Consider the following 22,816-nt stretch of genomic DNA (forward strand, 5'->3'; position numbering starts at 1 on the left):
AGTTGTGTTACTCATTTCTAAAACAAACCCTTAAACATGATTCTCTTAAATTGGCCTGCATAGTAAATTTATCTGGAACTACAAGAGAATCATGTTTAAGGAAACATGATTCTCTTGTAGTTCCAGATAAATTTATTTCCGATTTCATTTGTTTCTGCTCGTTTTATTATGGACTGCTATCAGGGAATAGGGAGAGAAATTTGATACCAGACAAGTGTATGTCTTGTAGAGGAAAGAAGTGGAGTGACAGTTCGGGAGAGAATAATCCCAATCCTGTTTATATAATTGTAATAAGTGCACCGTGCAAAAAAACCCACAAGCACAACAATACCGCTTTTGCTGTTTTCTTCCTCCGTCAATAAGTGCTTCTCCTCCACAAAACATCTACACTTGAGGCTAAATGTTTATACATACCCCTAGGCTAAAGATATTCCATGCTTTTTTACTTTTTTACAACTCCACACATACATTATCATATATTTTTTGTGTAAAAACTGTTGGTTAAAGGCAGATTTGTCAGTGTACCAATAATTAGTCTATTGATAAGTGGCCACTTCCACTGCTGTCCAACTGAAAGCGCGTCCGGCTCCGTCCTCCACTTGTGATACTATAAAGTATTTACATAACAGTAGTGTAAATTGCTCTGTTTTGTAAAATTACCTACTGTAATTTGTTATTAGCTAATTACAATAAACTACCCCATACTGATCACTATTCTTTATTGGGACACACCTACACAGTCGGAGACTACCTGTATTTCACAGTAATTTAAAACGTTCATCTGTAGCATGTACGCTGACAAATCTTTTGCTCGAATTGTGAAGCCTGTTCTGATTATAATTGTGAAAGACAAATGTGAGTTGGACGGAACTAGCAGTCTGATTCTGCATTTTATTTTCCTTTTCTTAAAATGAAAAACAGGATTTTTATCATTTGTACGATTTTTCTGCTTTATTTTAATAAAATTAAACATGTAAGTTTGTTAATTTGAAGAAAACAGAGTTAATCGAATGGTCACTGAAAAAACAGTTATTTTATTATAAGTGGTAAATCAGATCTTCTACAGGTAATCTTATTATGTATCTGTATCTGTATCAGTGTTGTCAAAACATTGATCCTCAGGTTCCACGTGTATTAATGGATTCAATAATGTATTAAATACTCTCCACACGTTAAGCTTGTATGTGTGCATGTTTGCATCTCCCTAAGAGCGGCCATGTGAATGCATAACCAGGAACTTTTTGCTGTGCTCCTTTTTGCTATAGTTTAAGCTTTACTATAGTAAATGATTGCATAGGTCTCAAGAGCATGATAGCTAACAGATGTCTGTTTGCTTCTGTCTGTCACTTTCCTTTCTCTCTCTCTCTCTCTCTCTCTCTCTCTCTCTCTCTCTCTCATTAGTCTCATATCCACACTGTTTCTTTTTTTTTCCTCCCTGAAATGTCTTCCCTGTTTTTGCATTTCTCGTTCTGCTCTAAAGTGCTGTTAAGTGCTTGGTGTGTTTAACCAGTAGATGCTGATAGCAGCGTTTCTTTCCGCTCTTCTGTCTCTGTGTCTCCCCCCACTGCCCACATGCATGAACTGCGTGTAAACTGAAAAGGGGTGACGATGGCCGATCTCACCCAGGAGAAGAAGGCAGGAAAGTCGGGCTGGTTCAGTCAGTCCACAGAGACTCAGGGTAAATCCTGCCAACTGAGTTTATTTTGTGTGTGTATGTGAACCAGATAAACAGAAGTGGATCTTTTGAATGAAAAGCAAATAACAGAATTTTTTAACACAGTTAGTTTTCTTAGCTCGGTGAGCACAAATAATTTGGGGCATTCGGACCATAATGCTACTCTTTGGCAGATTGCTGCTGTTTGGTCCTAAGTCCAGTATTCAGTGCCTTTTCCTTTTTTTCTATGGCAAAGTACATTCATTTTAGCATTATTTCAGGGCTCACATTATAGTGGAGTCATCACTGTTTACTGTGTGAATATTTATAACTAACTATTTTGGAAAGAAAATGCTTGTGTTCCTTTTCTTTTGCCGAATAGTGACCTATATTGTAGTGTGATGTTGTGTGTGTGTGTGTGTGTGTGTGTGTGTGTGTGTGTGTGTGTGTGTACTTTTCTACAGCGAGTATGCCAACCAGCGAGACTGAGTCTGTTAACACAGACAGTCCAAATGGAGACGTTGATAAGATCTGCTGTTGTGGACCAGTCTGGTGAGAATGCATGACCTTTTACACAAATAATATGTCTTGCAGATGTTTTATTGGTTTGTAACCACCCCCCAAGAATCACTTATAATAATACATTTTCTGTTTCACTATTTCACATGGAGTAGAGTATTATACAAACTACTCTTCAAGATTCAAGATTTTTCTTTTCTTTTCACTGCATTGTTTGTATCCTGCATAATAACTATGTTTGTAAGAAATAAAAAAAAATCTTGAATCTTGAATCAACTGCGCTAGTGTTAGCCGCTAGCCACTTTCTGGTAAGCGGCTATAGATAGCGCTATTGATTCTTTAGCGTTTTCATGCATGTGCAAAACAAATCTTATTTCCAGCACGGAGTGAGTAGCCACAGTGACACTGCACCAACTATAGTTTATTTCTTATACCCCATTTTTGTGTATGTTTTGAAGTTTAAAAATATCTATATTTTTAAAACTATGTTCTGCACGTAAAAAAAACTTGGGTACGAATATGTGTACCATTACCACACACACACACACACACACACACACATATATATATATATATATATATATATATATATATATATATATATATATATATATATATATATATATATATATATAAATATATATAAATATATATATATTCATTTATTCACAGATGGTCCCAGAGTTACGATGGTTCAACTTAGAATTTTTCGATCTTATGATTACGAGAGCGATACGACAAAATGAAAAAAGTACTTACAAAATGTGCCCAACAGCGTACGATGTACGATACGTTGGATGCACAGCTGGGGATAAGCGTATCTGAGATGCCTCACTCTCGCTAGCAGTCGACGGAGTAAAATGGTCTCAGTGTGTATTTTTTCAAACAGCAATTTTAGTGCTAAAAGCATGTCTTCCAAGCACCCAAGTATTTCTCCTGCTTGTAATGAAAAAAAAAACAGAAGAGAAAAGCCATCAGCATAGAACAGAAAATAAAAATTATAAATCAGCATGAAGCAGTAAAGACTGTCACAGTCATAGTACTACCTTCGACTTATGATATTTTTGACTTACAACGGGGTCGTCGTAACATATCTCCATCGTATGTAGAGGACTACCTGTAAATATATATTGAATATAAAATTAGGAATGAATCATGTATGTTAGATGTAATCATATAACTCTAAACTCTAAATCATATAACTCTAAACCACATATAATACATTATTAAACTTTTTAATAGTTTAATAAAGTTTCTTTTTTTTTTTTTTTTTACCCTTTATGATTTTTTAATATGGCCTTTTTAGAGTGTTGAGTTTTTTATTACATTTTTAAATTGTAAAAGGATTGGAGCAAATTGTAATATATAGATTGTATTTATTTAAAAACAGTATGCTTTAAGCGCAGTGCATTTTAAAGTGTGTTAAAATTAACCTCATTATTATGTCACTCTTGCAGTCAAAAAATTACTAAGTCAAAGTTCAGGTCAGTAAACAAGTAAGTGTTTTTTATGCTGTGTTCAACCTCAGCCTTGCATGTCTCATCTTCATTTCCTGTGAAACAAAACAATTCTGCATGTCAGTGTTTGTGTAGCTGTACACCTTTGTTCTTTGAAGCTGTATGTGCTTTATATTATGCACTTTTATTAATATTCTTTTAAGCTTGTGAACATCACCAGTCATCACATGTGCGCTCACATACCCACTGTGTAAAATGTGGCATGACTTAATACTATCATTAACACAAAAAAAAGAATTTTTCACTGACACCTCCGTTTTTGTCTAGCCGTAGCTGGCGGCGCTGGAATAGATTTTGTCGCAGGAAATGCAGAGCAGCGGTGAAATCGACCACGTTCTACTGGCTGGTCATTGTCCTGGTGTTTCTCAACACTCTCACCATATCCTCTGAACACTACAACCAACCAGTCTGGCTTACTGAAGTACAAGGTACACAACTGTACACACAGCTAAATGAATTTTACACTCATTCTCAATGCAAAAATAAATGGATTTGCCATTTGGGCCAAGCATTACAATAACAATATACACTGTTTGGACAAAAGTCATTGGGACACCTATCTTTTCCTTTCATATATAGTTCTTCCTTAAACTGTTACCACAGAGTTGTGGGCACACAATTGTACAGAATGTCAGTAGCATAAAATCTTCCCTTTACTTAAACTAGGAGACCCAAACCTGTTCCTACGTACACAATGTGAGCTCCATGAAGATATACTTCACATGGAAGATCTTGAGTGGCCTGTTATAGAATACAACTGAATACCTTTGGGATGAATGCGAATGCTGACTGAATCTTGGGACTTTACTAATTGTCTTTTAGCTGAATGAGCTAAAAGCACACTCCAAAATCTAGTGGAACATCTTCCCAGAAGAGTGGAGGTTATAATAACAGCAAGTTGAGGCTCAATATGGAATGGTATTTTAGTAGCACATACAAATCTTATGTTCAGGCATCCACAAGCTTCTGTCTATATAGTGTAGTTTATGGTTCGTTAGTCTATGATTTGTCAACAATGCATTATAGATTGAGTAAGGGATTACTGATGAAGGTCAATTGAATTATTCTAGAAATAACACAGACTTAAGGTGGTCACATAAATCAGAGTGACTGTTACAGTGCTTCTGCATTATCCTTACGAAACAATCTGAACTCTAAAGACTTTCAGGGTGGATTTTTAACAAGAACATATTACTAATTATTGCTATAATTATTCTATATAAATGGTAATTTTTTTTCTGCAGATGTCGCCAACAAAGTTTTGCTGGCCATGTTCACTTGTGAGATGCTGATTAAGATGTACAGCCTGGGTCTACAGGCGTACTTCGTGTCTCTGTTCAACCGATTTGACTGTTTCGTGGTGTGCGGAGGCATTGTGGAGACCATTCTCGTAGAGCTGGAGATCATGCCACCTCTCGGCATCTCCGTGTTCCGTTGTGTCCGTCTACTCCGGATCTTTAAAGTCACCCGGTGAGTGACGGGAAGTCGAAAGTTGAAACTTACAACCCTAATTATGAATTATGATATAATTATGATTGCAAATCTAATGAACCAATATGTAATTCACAGTAGAACATATAAAACATATTAAATGTTTGAACTGAAAAAATTACAATTTTAAAAGAGAGAATGAAGGTAATTTTCACTACAAGAAATTGCTGGAAAGCAACTGAAAAGGACCAACTAATGAGGTTAATTGACAACAGGTCAGTATGGTGATTGTGTATAAATAGTGTATCTAGAGGCAGCGTCTCTCAGAAGTAAGGATGGGCAGAGCTTCACCATTCTGCAAAAGACTGTCTACTAATTGTGGAACAATTTTAGAGTAATGTTCAACAACAAACTGCAAATGCTTTGAATATCTTTTTGAGCCCCCAGGTGGCATGATTCTGTAATGGCAATCACTAAATGGGCTCAGAGACACCTCCAGAATTAATTGTCGGTGAACACAGTTTGCTGTGTGATTCACAAATGCATATTAAAGCTTGACCATGCCTAGAAGAAGCCATATGTTAGGATGATCAGGAAACACTGCAGTCTTCTTTGGGCCAACATGTTTTTTTAATGGACTGAGGCAAAGTGGAAAACTCTTCATTTTTTCGACAAATCGGAATTTGAAATACTTTTTTTAAATCATGGATGCCTTCTGGGAGGTGGTTAAACCTGGAGCTCTAGGGAGAGCGGAGGCATAGAGAGCCACCAAATGGGGCATTGCAGGTGGATCTCTGACAGTATGAGAGTGGATTTGTCAAATCAAATGGGCAGCTTATTATAGGAAAAGGCACCACAAATTGCAAATCTAGTTGTGTAGAACATTTTAATATACTATAATTTACTTTTATTAAAAATATATATTTTTATTTCTTCATTTACTTTTTTTTGTATTTTAATATATATCTTATATTAATGTCTCTACATAGATACATCATCTATCAGCACTTTTTAATGCATTTTAAAGTGTTTGTAATTTTCTGTGAATAATCACAATACACAATTTGGTTGAACTATAAAAACGCAGATTTGATATAATAACACGTTTGTTATCAATCATATTAATGTTCTCTTTGTTTTTTTCTCCTGCTTCAGTCACTGGGCATCTCTGAGCAACTTAGTTGCCTCTCTGCTGAACTCCATGAAGTCCATCGCCTCGTTGTTACTGCTGCTCTTCCTCTTCATCATCATCTTCAGCCTGCTTGGCATGCAGCTGTTTGGTGGAAAATTCAACTTTGACGAAACAATGCTCAAACGGAGCACCTTTGACAACTTCCCTCAGGCCTTGCTCACTGTCTTTCAGGTGGGTGTGTGTGTATGTGTGTGTGTGTGTGTGTGTGTGTGTGTGTGTGTGTGTGTGTGTGTGTGTGTGTGTGATGTCAAGTCAAGTCAAGTTTATTTGTATAGCGCTTTTCACTACAGACATTGTCTCAAAGCAGCTTTACACAAATCAACAGTTAGGGTGAATGGTGTGAATTTGTCCCTGATGAGCAGCCGTGGCGACTGTGGCAAGGAAAAACTCCCTTAGATGTAATGAGGAAGAAACCTTGAGAGGAACCAGACTCAAAAGGGGAACCCATCCTTATTTGGGTGACATCAAGAGTTTGATCATAAATCTTTCAACAGTAAAGAACACTGGAGTGTGAGAACTAACATGATTACTGGAGTATAAGATTATAAGTGATGTTCTTTCTGCAGCCTTATACAGTCTATATGGTTAGTAGCTCCTAGTTTTATGAGCTCAGCACTTGTGATCATCACAGATCCAGCATCAGCTTCTCCATGCCAGAGCCTTTAAACACTCCAGGAGGTCTAATGTCAAAACTCCACACATGTAGTGGGATCCAAATGGCACTGGTACGTCTCTAGATGGTTCGGGATGTTTGCGAGTTCGGCATCTACTTCTTCAAAGGTCCGTAATCATCACGAGGTGGGAGGTGACTGGAGCTGGCCAAACCTCAGGGTGTCTCGGGATGGGGAGAGAAAGAGAAGCAGTGGAGAGGAATTAGCGTAGCTGCTGTTCATGATATTAACAGCACAAGTTGATAATGTGCATGTGATTAGATTTTCTGGAGCACAAGTTTATGATGTGAGATGTATGTTATGTGTAGGCTTTGCTAAAAATATATGTTTTTAATCCGCACTTAAACTGGGTGAGTGTGTCTGAGTCCCGAACACTGTCAGGAAGACTGTTCCAAATGTAAAAATGCTATACCACCTTTAGTGGACTTTGCTATTCTAGGAACTACTAGAAGCCCAGAGTTTTAAGATCTCAGGGACGGATTGTAGCGTGTTAAAAGACTGGATAGATACATGGGAGAGAAACCATTTAGTGCTTTATAAGTGAGTAGCAGTAGTTTGTAGTCTATTTGAAACTTAACAGGAAGCCAATGTAGGGACGATAAGATTGGGGTTATGTGATCATATTTTCTTGACCTTGTGAGAATTCTGGCTGCTGCATTCTGAACTAACTGAAGCTTGTTTATTAATGATGCAGGACATCCACCTAGTAATGCATTACAGTAGTCTATCCTGGAGGTCATGAACGCATGGACGAGCTTCTCTGCATCGGATATAGACAACATATTTCTTAACTTAGAAATATTTCTAAGGTGAAAGAAGGCTGTTTTTGTAACTTGGGTGATATGATATTTGAAAGACAAGTTGCTGTCTAAAATAACTCCCAGGTCTTTTACCTTTTTCCGTGTGTGTGTGTGTGTGTGTGTGTGTGTGTGTGTGTGTGTGTGTGCTTTCAAGAGTGACACTATAAGCTTTCAGTACACACATCATAATTTCAGTACACACGTCATATAAAACAGCCCTGTTTATTTAATACGTTGATGTGTAACTAGTCACTGGTGAATTGACGATTTGAGGCACATTTCTGCTGAAGTTAAAGCAAGTTATTGAAAGACACGCTATTGTTAGCTTTGTACAAAAATAAATAATAATTCCAACCAGGTTGGCATTAAAAAGAGGCAGTTGTGTCGAGTTTTGGCAGAGTATTAACCGTCCTCAATTGGATCTTTGGAACCTGACCTGCTTGGGCAGAGTGTAGAAATGAGGAGGTTATAGCTGGACAGAAAAAGAAACTAAAAAAAAGTTATTTAATATTTTATATATAATAAATTACAATTAGATTTATGTATAGCATTGTATTAATTAGACACATCAATTGTTATGTAAGCGGAGGTCTTGTGTGTGTGTTTTCTCAGATCCTGACAGGTGAGGACTGGAACACAGTGATGTATAATGGGATCATGGCATATGGAGGCCCTTCTTCTTCAGGCATGATGGTGTGCATCTATTTCATCATTCTTTTCATCTGCGGAAACTGTATCCTTTAAAGGATGTCTGCCTATCGTATTGTTGCTAAATGTGGCGATAGCAGAATATAATATATATACTCATTGACAACAGTTGATTACTTTCCAATAAAAGCACAGTCCTGAAGTGATTTATTTATCTCATCTTTAAACGAATACATTTTTTTTTTAATTAAAGAAACGTACATACTTTTAATTTGTTTATATTTATATTGAACGTTCCAAAAAGCCGGGAAACAAGTGAGTTCAGACGATCACTTGTGTTAGAATAGCTAATATAAGTCATTCTCTCAAAAAAATGTTTTCTTTTTTTTTTTTAAGGTGTTATTTGACAAAAATGCATTCGTTGTGTTACTCCAAAACGGCAGTTCTCTCTGTTTTGAAGCTGCTCTACAGCTTTAGCTCTGACTTTTAAAAAGCATATTATAGGCTCCTTTCATATGAACAAATTCTGCAAAAAAAAACTTCACCATATCAATAAGTACGCCTGCTTTTTAATCCACTTATGTGAGGACTGGCCATACAAGTAATTGATAATATAGAAACTTTTTACTTGGATTAGTTAGAAATCTTGCCGCCCCAAAATTGCTGTTGTAGAAAATCAATAAGCAATAAACAGTTATGTGGAATAAAAAAAATGATAAAGTAGAAAATATTAAAGAAATACATTTGTGGAAACCGGACAATACGTTTTGTACGTGCTTCTTGAACATCCCCCGTTCCACATTTAGTCCCCATTTGCTGTTATAATAACCTCCACTCATCTGGGAAGATGTTCCACTAGGTTTTAGAGGGTGGTGGAGGACATTTGTGCTCATTGAGCTACAAGGGCATTAGTAAAGTCAGCTACTGATGTAGGGTGAGGAGGTCTGGGGTCAGCGTTTACATTCATCCCATACGTGTTTAGTAAGGTTGAGGTCAGAGAGCTTGTGTTGTGCACATGAGCGTTGGAACAGGTTTGGGTCTCATAGTTCAAGTGAAGGTAAAAATTAATTCTATGAAATCCAAAGACATCCTATACAATTGAGTGCCTCCAACTTTGTGCTGACATTTTAAAGAAGAACCATTTATGGCTGGAAAAGTCAGGTGTCCCAATCATTTTGTCCATATGGTATATGTGTAGATAACATTTTACTGTTTTTATCCTTTCTTCTGTATACATCTGTAAATGGATTAAAAAACGAAGTGCGCATGCCACATCTTCAGCACGAATATTATATTTTCCTTATTGCATTTGGCAACATTTTTTATTGTTATATGTGATTTGAGAGTTGTCTCAGTGTGTTGCACTTATTTGTGATCCTTGACTATTGGACAAGACATCCTGCTTAACGTCTTTTTGGCCATTGCTGTGGACAACCTGGCTGATGCGGAGAGCCTGAACTCAGCACAAAAAGAGGAAGAGGAAGAGAACAAGAGGAAGAAGAGAGCCAGGTAATTGCTTCACAAACTGAATGTTTTTTTTTGGATTTCGGTAGATGCACCTACACAAATGTCCTCCATAAATGCTGCCTACAAATAGGACATTATAATGAAATTAACGGAAACAAAAAAAGATGAATATATCATATGGTTTCTTAAGACATTCTCAAGTCTATTTGCAATTGTCATTAGAAAAATAGTACAGTTTGGGGTCATAATTTTTTACGTAGACCTTGACGAAGCTGTAAAAATGTCAAAGACTATTTATTATTTAGTCATTAATTCTTTTATTTAATACTTTCCCGAATTTGCACAATTGAAACGTTCCAAAATTTAACTTGCTCGTTAATAATGTGTGCTTTTACCTAAATGTTCAATGATTTCTCATCAGACTAATTATCCAGAAAATGCACATTTGGCTTTCTGTACAGCAGCTTTTGCATATTTGATCCCATTTCCAACAGCAGATAAATGATTTTGAGATAACTAAGGGATTTGTACACTATTGCAAATTATCCACACATCTATTTGCTCAAACGAAGGCAACATGATACATTAAGGGCCATGATCCATTTAAAAGAAGGGGTTTGTAAACTTTTAAACCAAATGATTGATTATTATTTTGTTGAAAAAGCAAAATACAAAACTTTTATTTTATATTTAGTAATACCCTATTAGAGACACGGAAAATCTTTACATTATCCAGAAGATAAAAACAGCTAATCTCACAACATATACTTGTATTATAGTTCTGTTTTGTGTTTTAACAATGCAGAATTCTGACGTTTCTCTGTACATGACTACATGATATGATATAGATTCAAAATGTTTAAGCAATAAAGGTCATGTGATGTGACAGATGTGAAGCATGTCTTACCAAAGTTTACTCATATACTTTCATCCAATGTTTGGACACTAGATTGATATTATGTTTGTTAAGTTTGCACTAAATGTACAAAAGTATTAGGACACCTGACTTCTTCAGCCGTATGTGTTTTATCCACGAAGTGTCCAGCACATAGATAGAGGCACATAATTGTTGTCTTTGTATACGGTAGCATTAAATTAAGAGACCTAAACTTGTTGACAGTGCCCTCTGCACAAAGCAAGCTCCATGAAGATATGCTTTATATGGGTTGGAGTAAAAGATCTTGAGTGGCCTGCTATAGAGCTCTGACCTTAACCCTACTAAACACATTTGGGATGAATTAGAAAGCTGACTGCACCTCAGGCCTCCTCACCTCACCTACATCAGTACCTGACTTTACTAATGCTTTTGTCCACAACCACACTCCAAAATATAGTGGAACATCTTTCCAGAAGAGTGGAGGTTATTATAACAGTAAATAGGAACACAGTGTGGAATGGAATGTTTAGAAAATCACATACAAATTATACGGTCAGGTATACAGTCCACATATATACAGTGGTGTGAAAAAGTGTTTGCCCCCTTCCTGATTTCTTACTTTTTTTGCATGTTTGTGACATTTTAATGTTTTAAATTATCAAACTAATTTAAATATTAGTAAAAGATAACACAAGTGAGCACAACATGCAGTTTTTAACAACGTGAACGGGGGGAAAACAAGATCAAAATCTACATGGCTCTGTGTAATAAAGTGTTTGAAAAGTGTTAAAACTGTGGTTTATCATGCCTGAGTTCAATTTCTCTAGCCACACCCAGGCCTTATAGTGAGTCCATATGTGGTATCCATGTGCAGAGAAAACCAAGATACTTGCTTGTTTACTTTGAACCACATGTACGCATAGATAATGTTTTGGAAGGTATTCATATGACAAATGGAAAGCAGCATCACCCATACTTTACGTAATTAAACGACTGCCCTTAGACATCTACTGAATTTGTTTTAAATAAACATGTTCTTCAATTTTTCATTTATTGGGAGATATTGTGTTGAAATTCTTGTCGATGGTACAAGATTGTGATGCAAATGTCATCCTTTAGTAAACAAAACTCTTCCTTTAGGAAAAGTAGCATGCAGAGAAAGGAAGATGATAAAGAGGGTGAAGATGGAGGAACTAAGGTATTTTTTTATTTTTAAAACATTTCCTATGAATGTTGGATGTTCTCATGGAGGTGTCTGCACATTTATAATAATATTATGTGTTACTTGTTTGGCAGGTTGCATTAGAAGAGGACACAGGAGATGAAGAACGAGAGGCTGTTAATTCTACAGGTGCACTTTCTGATTCATTGGATTTAACTTAGCACTATAAAGATATACTGATATACTTGAAGACATGCTCCCTGATACTGTATGTGCACGCATATACAGAGGTGGATGATGACCCAGATGTGCCATCAGAACCCCGTCCCCAGAGGCTGTCAGACTTTAGCCTCAAAGAGAAGGTCCAGCCAATTCCTGAGGGAACCGCTTTCTTCATTTTTAGCCACACTAATCCGTGAGAGACGAACACACAAAGCTATTACACACACACTCACACAGTCTGAATTTTTACACAAACATTTTTCATTGTCCAACATTTTTAACAAGTATATGTGACAAAAAAGGCAGTTTATATGTTCTGGAGGGGGACATACATTACATTACTTTTCCACAGATTCCGTATGGGCTGCTATCGCCTGATCAACCACCAGATCTTCACCAACATTACCCTCGTCTTCATCATGCTCAGCTCCTTCTCGCTGGCAGCCGAGGACCCCATTCGGAGCACCTCATCACGGAACATCGTAAGATCTTCCCTTAAGTACTTTCAGAAACCTTAACAAAACAAGTAGATGAATGCCATCTATCTGTAAAAGTAAAGAGGCTCAAAGGCATTTATTTAATTTAAATTTTTATATTCATATGTATTGTATTCATTTATATATATTGATTTTCTTAATTCTAACACCATGAATTCTTTATAAAAGCATTCCAGAGTTTCACCTGGAAACAAATGGCTTATGAACTTTCTTCATGCAGTTTAAAAGGAATGGTTTATTCAAAAATGGAATTTACAAAAATTTCCCACTTACCCCAAACTGTAGTTATTCAGATATTAATATTAATCTGTAGATTTGTACTGGAGCTCTTTAACTAATGTAGATAACAACTAAGAGAAATCTATCTTACCCAGAATATTTTACATGAATACAAGCTCAAATCTTCTAATATCTGATTCAAAAGTATTCAAGTTATGCAATAATTGTTTCAATAAATGGTTTTAATGAATTAATTGTCTGAACAATTCTGCCTTCAAATATTGTGGCCTGGGGTTGTGTGCTGTCAACATCACTCATTTAAATGCAACCACAAAATGTTCATTTTGCATAAGACAGTGGCAACATTTCTGCAATCAAAACATGGGTGTCACCTGACAATTCCATGCCACGCCCCAAAAGATCCTCCACCTTACAATTCTGACTCACTGCCAGGCCAACTACACTATTACCTGTAACTTATATCTTCTGTATTAACTTACTTTTTTACTCAGTTGTCTAAAGCAAGGTTTCTCAAATGCTTTGCAGTCTGGGACCTCTTTAACTATATAAATTCATTCCATAAACCCTGTGTCAACATAAATAAAACCAGGCTCACCACTGAGACCACCTTCATGCTTTGGGATAGTTCCTGGACCACAATTTGAGACTCTTTAGTGTAGACATTAGGGGTGTAACTGTACACAAAATTAACTTTTCACTTTTTTCCCCTCTGGTTTTAAGTCAGGGTTCGGTTCAATTTCGGGTACGGTTAAGGGGAAGAAATGCAAAACATAAAATTGCTTGTTTTTTATTTATTTTTATTAACGCAGTTTATTATTATTATTAACATTTGTGATCAGCAATATTTGAACAGCTTACATTTTAAAAACACTTTCAAATAAAATGCCTGCTTGGTTAAATTTAATAAATAAATAAATATATATATATATATATATATATATATATATATATATATATATATATATATATATATATATATATATATATATACACACACACACATATTTAAATTAAATAAAATGCAATGTTATTTATTTATTTATTTATTTATTTTAATTAATGCAATACACTTTTTTTATTATATTGATTACATTGAGTAATGAATTAAATTGGAACAAAATAAATTGCTTAAATAAAATTAAATAAATAAAACAATTCAATTAAATAGTTTACATTTGTTAGACCCCATTTGGGTAATACAGATGTGTATATTAAGTGTGTGTGTGTGTGTGTGTGTGTGTTCGTTTTACATTTAATATTCAATTTTCTAACGATATGATCGACTTAACTGTTCTGCTTATTTCAGCATACTTTAAGAAATGTCTTTATTCCTTTCATACTTCATTCACTCACTCCCTCGATATGTGGAATTGTTAAGATTTTCTCCTTTTAAGAGAAATTTTTGAAGCTGGACATAAAACGCTAAAGAATCCATAGCGAAGTGGCTAGTGGCTAATGTTAGCGCTATGGATTCTTTAGCGTTTTCTTACTTGCGCAAAACAAATCTTTCCGGTACGGAGTAAGAAGCTAGTTTCTTTATTATACTTATGGCATTGTTGTCTATTTTCTCAAGTTTAAAAATAGAAAAAATCTTGCGGTCCGCCTTTAAATACGTTCCTAAGGGAACTTTAATTTGATCTATGTTTAGCATGTACTGTAGAAAGGATTGCATTGGGTACACGTGTGCACTGAAACGAAAGCCCTGAAACGAAAAACTTTGGTACGAATATGTGTACTGTTACACCCCTAGTAGACATCATTGCAAAATCTGGCCTATTCTTAACCATAACCTGCAGTTTGTTACACTCACTGAGTTCAGATACTTGGTGACTTTTTGTACATTTCTACAGATTTCTATTACTGTATCCTGAGCCACATTAGATGTTTTGACATCGTGTGGGCATATCCATTGCCTTGCATAAATATACCCTGCTTTCTTTTTTTCATGTCTGTGAGCTGATAAAAGGCACCTGAAATACCAGGGGTAACTCAGAAACAGCTGGAGATATATCTTAGATGAGAAAATCTTATCAAAGGGCAGCCACTGCTAGGACACAAAGGTGCTAATAATTCTGGAAAGGAACATACTGTACATTAGCTGATCTCCTTTCTCACATTTCCACAGGTTCTATGTGGACTTTCTTTAAATGGGACCATCTTGGCTGTGTAGAACAGTGGCAATCCATTTAAAAATCCCATTTGGAGTTCTCAGGTCCTAAAGGGTTCTACAATTCCAGGTTGTAGCTCAAATTGCAAAATGTAGCGTTGTGTAAAGGGGCATCAAGTCACTGATTTTCAAAGCAGGGAAATGATACTTATGCAAGGCACTATATATGACTTTCATTATTCGTTATCTACATTAGCCTCATTGCTCTAGTTAGATATCCACAGGCATGGCTGTTTAACTTCACAGGGGTAAGGAGAAAGTTCTGTAAATGAGACTTGTCACCAAAACCGCAACTTGTTGTCTTTACTTAACTGTCATGTTGCCCTTTTACAGATTCTTGGTTATTTTGACTATGCCTTCACAGCTATCTTTACAGTAGAGATCCTACTGAAGGTAAATGCTTTTCCATGCCTTGATGTTTTGTACTAGCTTAGCATTGTTAATGGTATGACTCTTGCCTCCACAGGTCCTAGGCTATGCCGATTATGTCTTCACTAGTATATTTACCTTTGAGATCATATTAAAGGTAAACTCGTTTCCCTGGCATGGTCGGCCTTGCTGCATCACCGTTTTGTCAAGTCGTCTCACTGAGGCCATTGCACTGTTACTTGTTTGTGTAACATCACTCCTCTTCATAAGATATCTAAAAATCATTCCCGTTTGGCATGTGTTCAACTATGTGTTATAGTATAAAGTCAAATAGTCCTATGTTATAAGATCTGTAATTTGCTGGCAATAGGGTTGGTTATTATAGTGCATTGTAAAATGACTAAATAAAATGTGGAAATCTGATTTTTAAACCAACACCCCAAACGTAGCAGCATAGAAACCATTATTTTCTTTTAAACATGTGTCAGGGTTTAAACATTAGCTTCAGGTTTGCCTACTGTGAGATGTTTGCTTCGGTGCAAGAGGTTGCATGGTGTCCATTACCATAAATGCCATATTCATGCAAACGTATTCATGCACATGCACATCATGAAACATCGCATCTGCAATTTTGTCTGTACTTCAGCGCATTAAAAGTGAAAAAAAAAAGCTCTTCTGGAATCAGAGGTTCTCCCAGTAGAGTGTTTTCAGATTGAATGGACTACTTTGTCATCCTGTACGAAATGAATGTTCACTGTCTTGTGTTATTATCCCAGTCCTTTTCTGTAAAAAAAAATAATTGCATGTTTATCACAAGGACTATAGCACTCAAGGAAGATTTTTGAGACTGTGTTTGAAAACACTGTCTGGTTTGCCTTATTTTGTTGTTTTTTTTGTTGTTGCCTGCATTGCCTGGTGAATAGTAGAATGCTGATTTAAAGCCCCCCTTTGTTTGGCTTGGACAGAGTGTTATGTTGTCTAATTGTTTTTGTGTCGACCTTCTGAGTGGTGTTTCGTCTGGTGGATTTCGGAGGATTCGAAAGTCATTTCATACTTCACAAGGCACAATCTGTTGTGAAACTGGAAATCTGCCCTGGTCCTTTTTTGATGACAATGAATTCCTAATCTCAACTAGCAATTAACATTAGAAGAAAGACTTATAATCTTACATGACAATCCTAGTGATCAACAGTTACAGCTGTAGTGTTCTATTACACGATTATCGCCCACTTATCAACCTCATAGTCTATATTTCTGTACCCTGAAATGCTTAGAAGTATGACTCAGTAGATTCTATCTTAAAATGAACTGAGCAGTCATATTGTCAGACTTGTCCATTAAAGGAACATTTCCCTTATAAAACATGTTGATATTAAACGATACAGCGGATTTTTAACTGTCACATGTACATTAAAGCACAGTGAAATTCTTATCCCAGCGATGTTAGGAAGGACAGGGTCAATCATTATAAAGCGCCCCTGGTGTAGATAGGATTAAGTGCCTTACTCAAGGGCCCACCAGTGGCAGTTTGGTGATGCTGGATCTTAAACCCCCGACCTTATGATTAGTAAACCAGAGCCATAACCATCGAACCACCACTGTCCATTGTCCTATTCACTACAAACAAGAGTTTCCTGTACTTGGAAAAGGACGAAGCAATGTTTGGCCTTACCCTTTGTTTACCTGAGCAGCAAGTTTTGTTCTTGATCTGCACAAATCATTCTAATTGCTCTTGCCACTAATGGCTGTTTTTAGTTTACTGCTGGGTGAAAACCTCACGGTGTTTTCATTGGTAGTGGCATATTCATACAAACGAATGTTCATTGATGCAGAGCATCCTCTAATTTGCAGGCATGAAATTGTTTGTGTATAAAATGCTTCCATGTAGTGCATTGCTGTCTACTAGTGTCAGAATCAAAATAATCCTATTTGCCAAAGTGTACTTGGCGTTTGGTCACAACATGATGCATTCAACACACAGCTCTTAGACAAAACAGCACAATTACTATTTTTATATACTGGGAATATATAACACATTTATTGGAGTAATTGCATTATATAATAAATAATGGCAAAGGTTTGTGGACACCTGACTATATGTTCTTTTTTAAACATTCCATTTCACAATTAGTTTTCATTTGCATTTATAATAACCTCCACTCATCTGGGAAGATGTTTCACTAGATCTTAGAGTGTGGTGAAGGAGATTTGTGCCACAAGGGTTTAAGTCAGGTACTAATGTAGGGTGAGGAGGTTAAGGGTGCAGTCAGCGTGTTTAATAGGCTTGAAGTCAGGGTGCTGTAAGATGCCACCCAAGATCTTCCACTCCAACCCATGTAAAGTATATATTCATGGAGCTCCCTTTGTGCACAGGGGCATTGCCATTCTGGAACAGGTCTGGAGAATTTCAAGTGAAAGGAAAATGTAATTCTACTGTCTCCAATGGCATCCTGTACAATTGTGTGCCTAAAACGTTGTGGTAGGTTTGGTGAAAAACCATATATGGCCAGTAAAGTCAGGTGTCCCAAAACTTTTGTCCACATAGTAAATATAGTAATGAACAATTACTTATAATAAAGCAATACTATTATTATTATTGAAATGATACATCTTAACAGTAAAATTATACCATTTGAACCACTACTACAATTATTCAGAATAGGATTTGCAGGATTGCTACTAACTGGCAGGTCAGCAGTATAGTGGTTCCTGAATGCTAGCTAGCCTGTTAAAAACAGAAAATTGCCTTTGGATAGAAGCTGTTTCAATGACATTTGGGCTCTTCATGTCCATTTTACCAGCCATTTGACCAGCTGCTGATCAAAAATCGCCAGCTGTCATTGCAACTTCATTAATTTCAACCACTTTGTTTTGTTGTGTGGCTGCCAGTGTGAACACAGGGTTATGGGGAAGGTCTGTGAATTGCAATAAGGCAAACAGGAAATTAATGTTTGTTGTAATTACACAGTTGCCGTAGCTTGATGTTGATATTGAAGAAAAATTTAATATTCCACTGAGTATTCAGAGGCAAAACCGTAATCCAACTAAAACAATAACACTGTCCTGAATGATTTAATATCACTTAATCACACATACTTGAGAGGCTTATACATGTATATGCTGTTGCATAAGGGTGCAGTACTTTGTGTTGATCTAATGTTATTTTTTCTTTATAATGTATTTATTTATTTTGACCCGTTCTTTAAACCTGGTGACATTTTCATTTAGATGACGGCCTATGGTGCGTTCTTGCACAAAGGAGCATTCTGCAGAAACTACTTCAACCTGCTGGACTTGCTAGTTGTTGGAGTCTCTTTGGTGTCGTTTGGCATACAGTATGTACCTTACATCACAAAGACAGTAACAATATGCAAAGAAACAGCAATATTTAAAAATTACACTTAAAATTGCTTAATGCAACTACATGAGCTGTGTATGAGATGAGGAAAAAGGATTTATTAGAGTTATTTAAAGGTGTTATTTATGCTTTATTAATAAATACAGACATATGTGAGTTTCTTGTTTAACTTCAACTGCAAAGAAAATTAAACAGAAGAGTATGTTGTGAGGTGTGTGTGTTGTGTCCACAGGTCCTCAGCCATCTCTGTTGTAAAGATTCTAAGAGTATTGCGAGTGCTTCGTCCTCTTCGAGCCATCAACAGGGCCAAAGGACTGAAAGTAAGACCAGCTCTCGGATTGTAAAAACAGAAAATCTGTCGAGATCAGCTGTTTTGGAGTATAAGCATGTGCCAGCCGTAAACTACCCATTATTGGAGGCTAATACAATACTAGCAATCTATAGTTAGCATGCCTGATGACTAATTGTATGTAATGCATTAAATATGGTATAAATAAGTAGTTTTTTTGTCCATTTTGCATGTTATTGAGTCCAGAGATTTGACTAATATAATGCACATTTGCATAATGGTTTTATTCTTCCATTTATTGTCATTTAAGTCGAATTAAGTCGATATCTCCCATAAATCTCACCAAAAAGTATGTTTAATTTTCACATCATATTCTTCTGTTAGTATTTGTTTAATAAGAACTTGATTTACTATCGTTTATGTTTTCTTTACTGAACTAAATCTAAATTAAAATGAACACAATAAATAAACCTTCTGAATGTGAATTTCATGCAATTTGCTCTTTATAGCACGTGGTGCAGTGTGTGTTTGTGGCCATCAGAACCATCGGCAACATCATGATCGTCACCACTCTGCTGCAGTTCATGTTCGCCTGTATTGGGGTGCAGCTCTTTAAGGTAGATTAATCAAAAACTGTAATGTATGTAATCTTTTGAATTAGGGTATAACGTACAGTGTCCGTTTTTCTGTAGGGGAAGTTTTACCGCTGTACAGACGACGCCAAATCCAGTGAAGCAGAATGCAAGTGAGTGCTAAGAGTCTAGAATTGTAGTCAGGTCCATTCTTTTTCTTTTTTCTCCACACCAACAAAGTGGATTTAAAACAAAGCAATCAAGATATAATTGTGTCAACTTTCAGCTTTTATTCAGTGGGAATTACAGCCATTCTTTAAATAAAATAATAACTTTTATAATAATTAATAATAATCACAGCCACATTTTTTGCCATAGTACCTCCCAGGCTCAAAAATAATTGGGGAAAAAAAAAAAAAAAAATATATATATATATATATATATATATATATATATATATATATATATATATATATATATATATATATATATATAAAATAAATAATATAATAAAATAAAAAACCTCTATATTTACATTCATAAATGTGTCTTTTGATTGTATACTTTGATAGTGATATGCCTACCTTCTTGAAAGTGTTCTTCACATGGTTAGATGTTGTGAAGTGTTTTTTCTTCATCAAGAAAAAAATCCTGCAGACATCCAGTTCAGGTCTTCCATGGTCTTCAGGGACTATTGTGTTACTATGCTAGCCAGTGTATTCCTTTTTGTTAAAAATGTCCCAGATGGTTTTAGACTGCCTACTGCAAAATGTCAATTTACCACATGAAATCAACTCCACACCTTTAATCTGGATCATTTAGTTATAATTAATAGTTGCAATAAATAAATCTGACAAAAAAATAATATTTGCACATCCATTAGTTTTAGTTTATTATATATTTTGAGTAATTAGCTTAATAAATGCTACCTTCTGATGTAGGATATGCACACTTGAGATACAAAACACAATGTGTAAATAAATATTTGGAATGTAGATATGGATAGTAGCGTTGTGTTATACCTTGTTTAACCCTGTATGTATGTAAGCTGACCCTCTTCTTTGCTTTCTACAGGGGGACATTCATACTGTACAGTATTGGTGATAATGCACTGCCACAAGTGCGGGAGAGAAAGTGGTTAAACAGTGACTTCAACTTTGACAATGTTCTGCATGCTATGATGGCTCTCTTTACTGTGTCGACCTTTGAGGGCTGGCCAGAGTAAGAGCACCTTCTTGCTAGAAAATTCACATGTACATGCACTCATAGAGTCACATACACTATTTAGTATGCTTTGCCAAATGCAGATGCAGCTTTGGACTAGTTGTTTTATCTTTTATTTGTTTCTCCTTTTTTAAGCCTCCTATACAAAGCTATAGACTCAAACCGAGAAAACATGGGGCCCATTTACAACTACCGCATCGAGATCTCGATCTTCTTCATCATCTACATCATCATCATCGCCTTCTTTATGATGAACATCTTTGTGGGTTTTGTCATCGTCACCTTCCAGGAGCAGGGAGAGAAAGAGTACAAAAACTGTGAACTGGACAAGAATCAGGTCTGAAGATCTCTTTTCTTTTAATTTCTTTTCTTTTCTTTTCTTTTCTTTTTTTTTCTTTTCTTCTCTTTTCTTTTCTTTATTTTTTTCTTTTTCTATCCTCTTCATTTCTTTTCCCTTTTTCTTTTTTTCTTTTCTTTTCCTTTTTCTTTTCTTTTCTTTTCCTTTTCCCCATCTCCTCTTTTATATTCTAATCTCTTTTCCTGTCTTTTTTCTTCCAACCTTAAACTGTTTGACAGTTATTTTGCTTAGTTTGTGTTTTGACCTCTGTTTTGTCCTCGACAGCGTCAGTGTGTGGAGTATGCTTTGAAAGCTCGTCCGTTGCGCAGATATATTCCAAAGAACCACTACCAGTATAAGTTCTGGTACGTGGTAAATTCCACTGGTTTTGAATATGTCATGTTCATTCTCATCATCCTCAACACACTCTGCCTGGCCGTACAGGTAAGGAGGATATATTTCCTTAATGTCTAGTCTTTTATTCAGAATGTCAAAATGCAACTTTTCAATTGTCCTGCAGTGTAGGAATGAGTACCATTATGTTAAATATATATTCATTTCTATATAATAATTTCATTGTTACTGTTCATACAGCATCATGGCCAGTCTCACCGCTTTAATTATGCCATGGACATCCTCAACATGATGTTCACAGGAGTATTTACAGTGGAAATGATTCTCAAACTCATCGCCTTCAAACCTAGGGTATGACACAGAGACTTTTTATCGTTACAAGCTAGAAAATGCATCCCAGGAATAGGATTTTAATCATTAGAGGGGGTGTTCTGTTTTGATACTGGAAGACTCTAGGTTTTCCCTCTCATCTCAGATTCCAGAGGTTCCCTTAGTTTTGTATATTTGTCCCAAGATCTGTTGACTTAATCCCTCCATATTTATTCTCCTGCACCTCATTCTCCCCTCCCCTCCCTCCTTCCCGGCTGGACATTAACCCTCTTTGCCTAGGGTTATTTTGGCGATGCCTGGAATGTGTTTGATGCCCTGGTCGTGATTGGCAGCGTAGTACACATCATTCTGAGTCAGGTAGATGTGAGTACAGTTCCCGCCCCACGTGCTCACTCCGACCCTTATTCCCCTAACTCCGCTCATCCTCTTGCCCCTTTCTCACTCTGGGCTTGTCAATGTAGGGCACAGGCCTTGTACTGTATATCACCTCTGCAAATTCTATGTATACTAAATTTAACCACCAGAGCAGACACCATAGATCCAGGCTGCAAATGTGTCCAAATGTTCTTTAGCTGTTCATGATTAAGTCTAATCTAACTAAACTGTATCTATGGTAACCATGCTCTGATTGAGGGGGGGCACTGTGTTTAAACAGAATGTACATTCATTTGTAATTAAAACTGTAACAGGATTTATAATACTGCACATCCACAGTGTACATGGTGGTAACTGTAACAGTAACTATGTAACACATCATACATAGATCTCTGTTCATTATTTAACACAATGACTGCAAAAACACTTTTTACATTTTTTTGTTCAGTGTGATGTATTTGCAACCTTTCAATGTAAAATGCTTTCCTCAATTTCCATCATAACAGATCTATAGCACATGTTATAAATTTGGAAATCTTTTATT

At 36.1% G+C, this 22,816-nt stretch overlaps 1 protein-coding gene across 34 annotated transcripts in view; it reads left to right on the plus strand.

Annotated features, from left to right (window-relative positions):
* The window catches only part of cacna1db (calcium channel, voltage-dependent, L type, alpha 1D subunit, b), a 116,858-nt gene that overhangs the window by 69,650 nt on the left and 24,392 nt on the right, over positions 1 to 22,816 (plus strand). For 6 of the 34 annotated variants that reach the window (XM_046871571.1, XM_046871569.1, XM_046871574.1 and 3 more), the window contains exons 10-31: positions 1,601 to 1,678; positions 2,119 to 2,206; positions 3,631 to 3,669; positions 3,958 to 4,118; positions 4,935 to 5,160; positions 6,277 to 6,484; positions 8,397 to 8,517; positions 9,827 to 9,941; positions 11,917 to 11,974; positions 12,073 to 12,127; positions 12,227 to 12,353; positions 12,513 to 12,642; positions 15,398 to 15,457; positions 15,531 to 15,590; positions 18,662 to 18,768; positions 19,024 to 19,111; positions 19,590 to 19,697; positions 19,773 to 19,825; positions 20,727 to 20,873; positions 21,012 to 21,213; positions 21,499 to 21,657; positions 21,808 to 21,918. In XM_046871571.1, coding sequence (XP_046727527.1) covers positions 1,601 to 1,678; positions 2,119 to 2,206; positions 3,631 to 3,669; positions 3,958 to 4,118; positions 4,935 to 5,160; positions 6,277 to 6,484; positions 8,397 to 8,517; positions 9,827 to 9,941; positions 11,917 to 11,974; positions 12,073 to 12,127; positions 12,227 to 12,353; positions 12,513 to 12,642; positions 15,398 to 15,457; positions 15,531 to 15,590; positions 18,662 to 18,768; positions 19,024 to 19,111; positions 19,590 to 19,697; positions 19,773 to 19,825; positions 20,727 to 20,873; positions 21,012 to 21,213; positions 21,499 to 21,657; positions 21,808 to 21,918 — 2,501 coding nt within the window. Of the gene's footprint in view, positions 1 to 1,600; positions 1,679 to 2,118; positions 2,207 to 3,630; positions 3,670 to 3,957; positions 4,119 to 4,934; positions 5,161 to 6,276; positions 6,485 to 8,396; positions 8,518 to 9,826; positions 9,942 to 11,916; positions 11,975 to 12,072; positions 12,128 to 12,226; positions 12,354 to 12,512; positions 12,643 to 15,397; positions 15,458 to 15,530; positions 15,591 to 18,661; positions 18,769 to 19,023; positions 19,112 to 19,589; positions 19,698 to 19,772; positions 19,826 to 20,726; positions 20,874 to 21,011; positions 21,214 to 21,498; positions 21,658 to 21,807; positions 21,919 to 22,176; positions 22,261 to 22,816 lie in introns of all 34 variants that reach the window. The other 28 variants (XM_046871570.1, XM_046871575.1, XM_046871572.1 and 25 more) reach the window with 21 other exon arrangements.

This window comes from Silurus meridionalis, chromosome 17, assembly GCF_014805685.1.
Source record: "Silurus meridionalis isolate SWU-2019-XX chromosome 17, ASM1480568v1, whole genome shotgun sequence".
NCBI classification, from domain to species: domain Eukaryota; kingdom Metazoa; phylum Chordata; class Actinopteri; order Siluriformes; family Siluridae; genus Silurus; species Silurus meridionalis.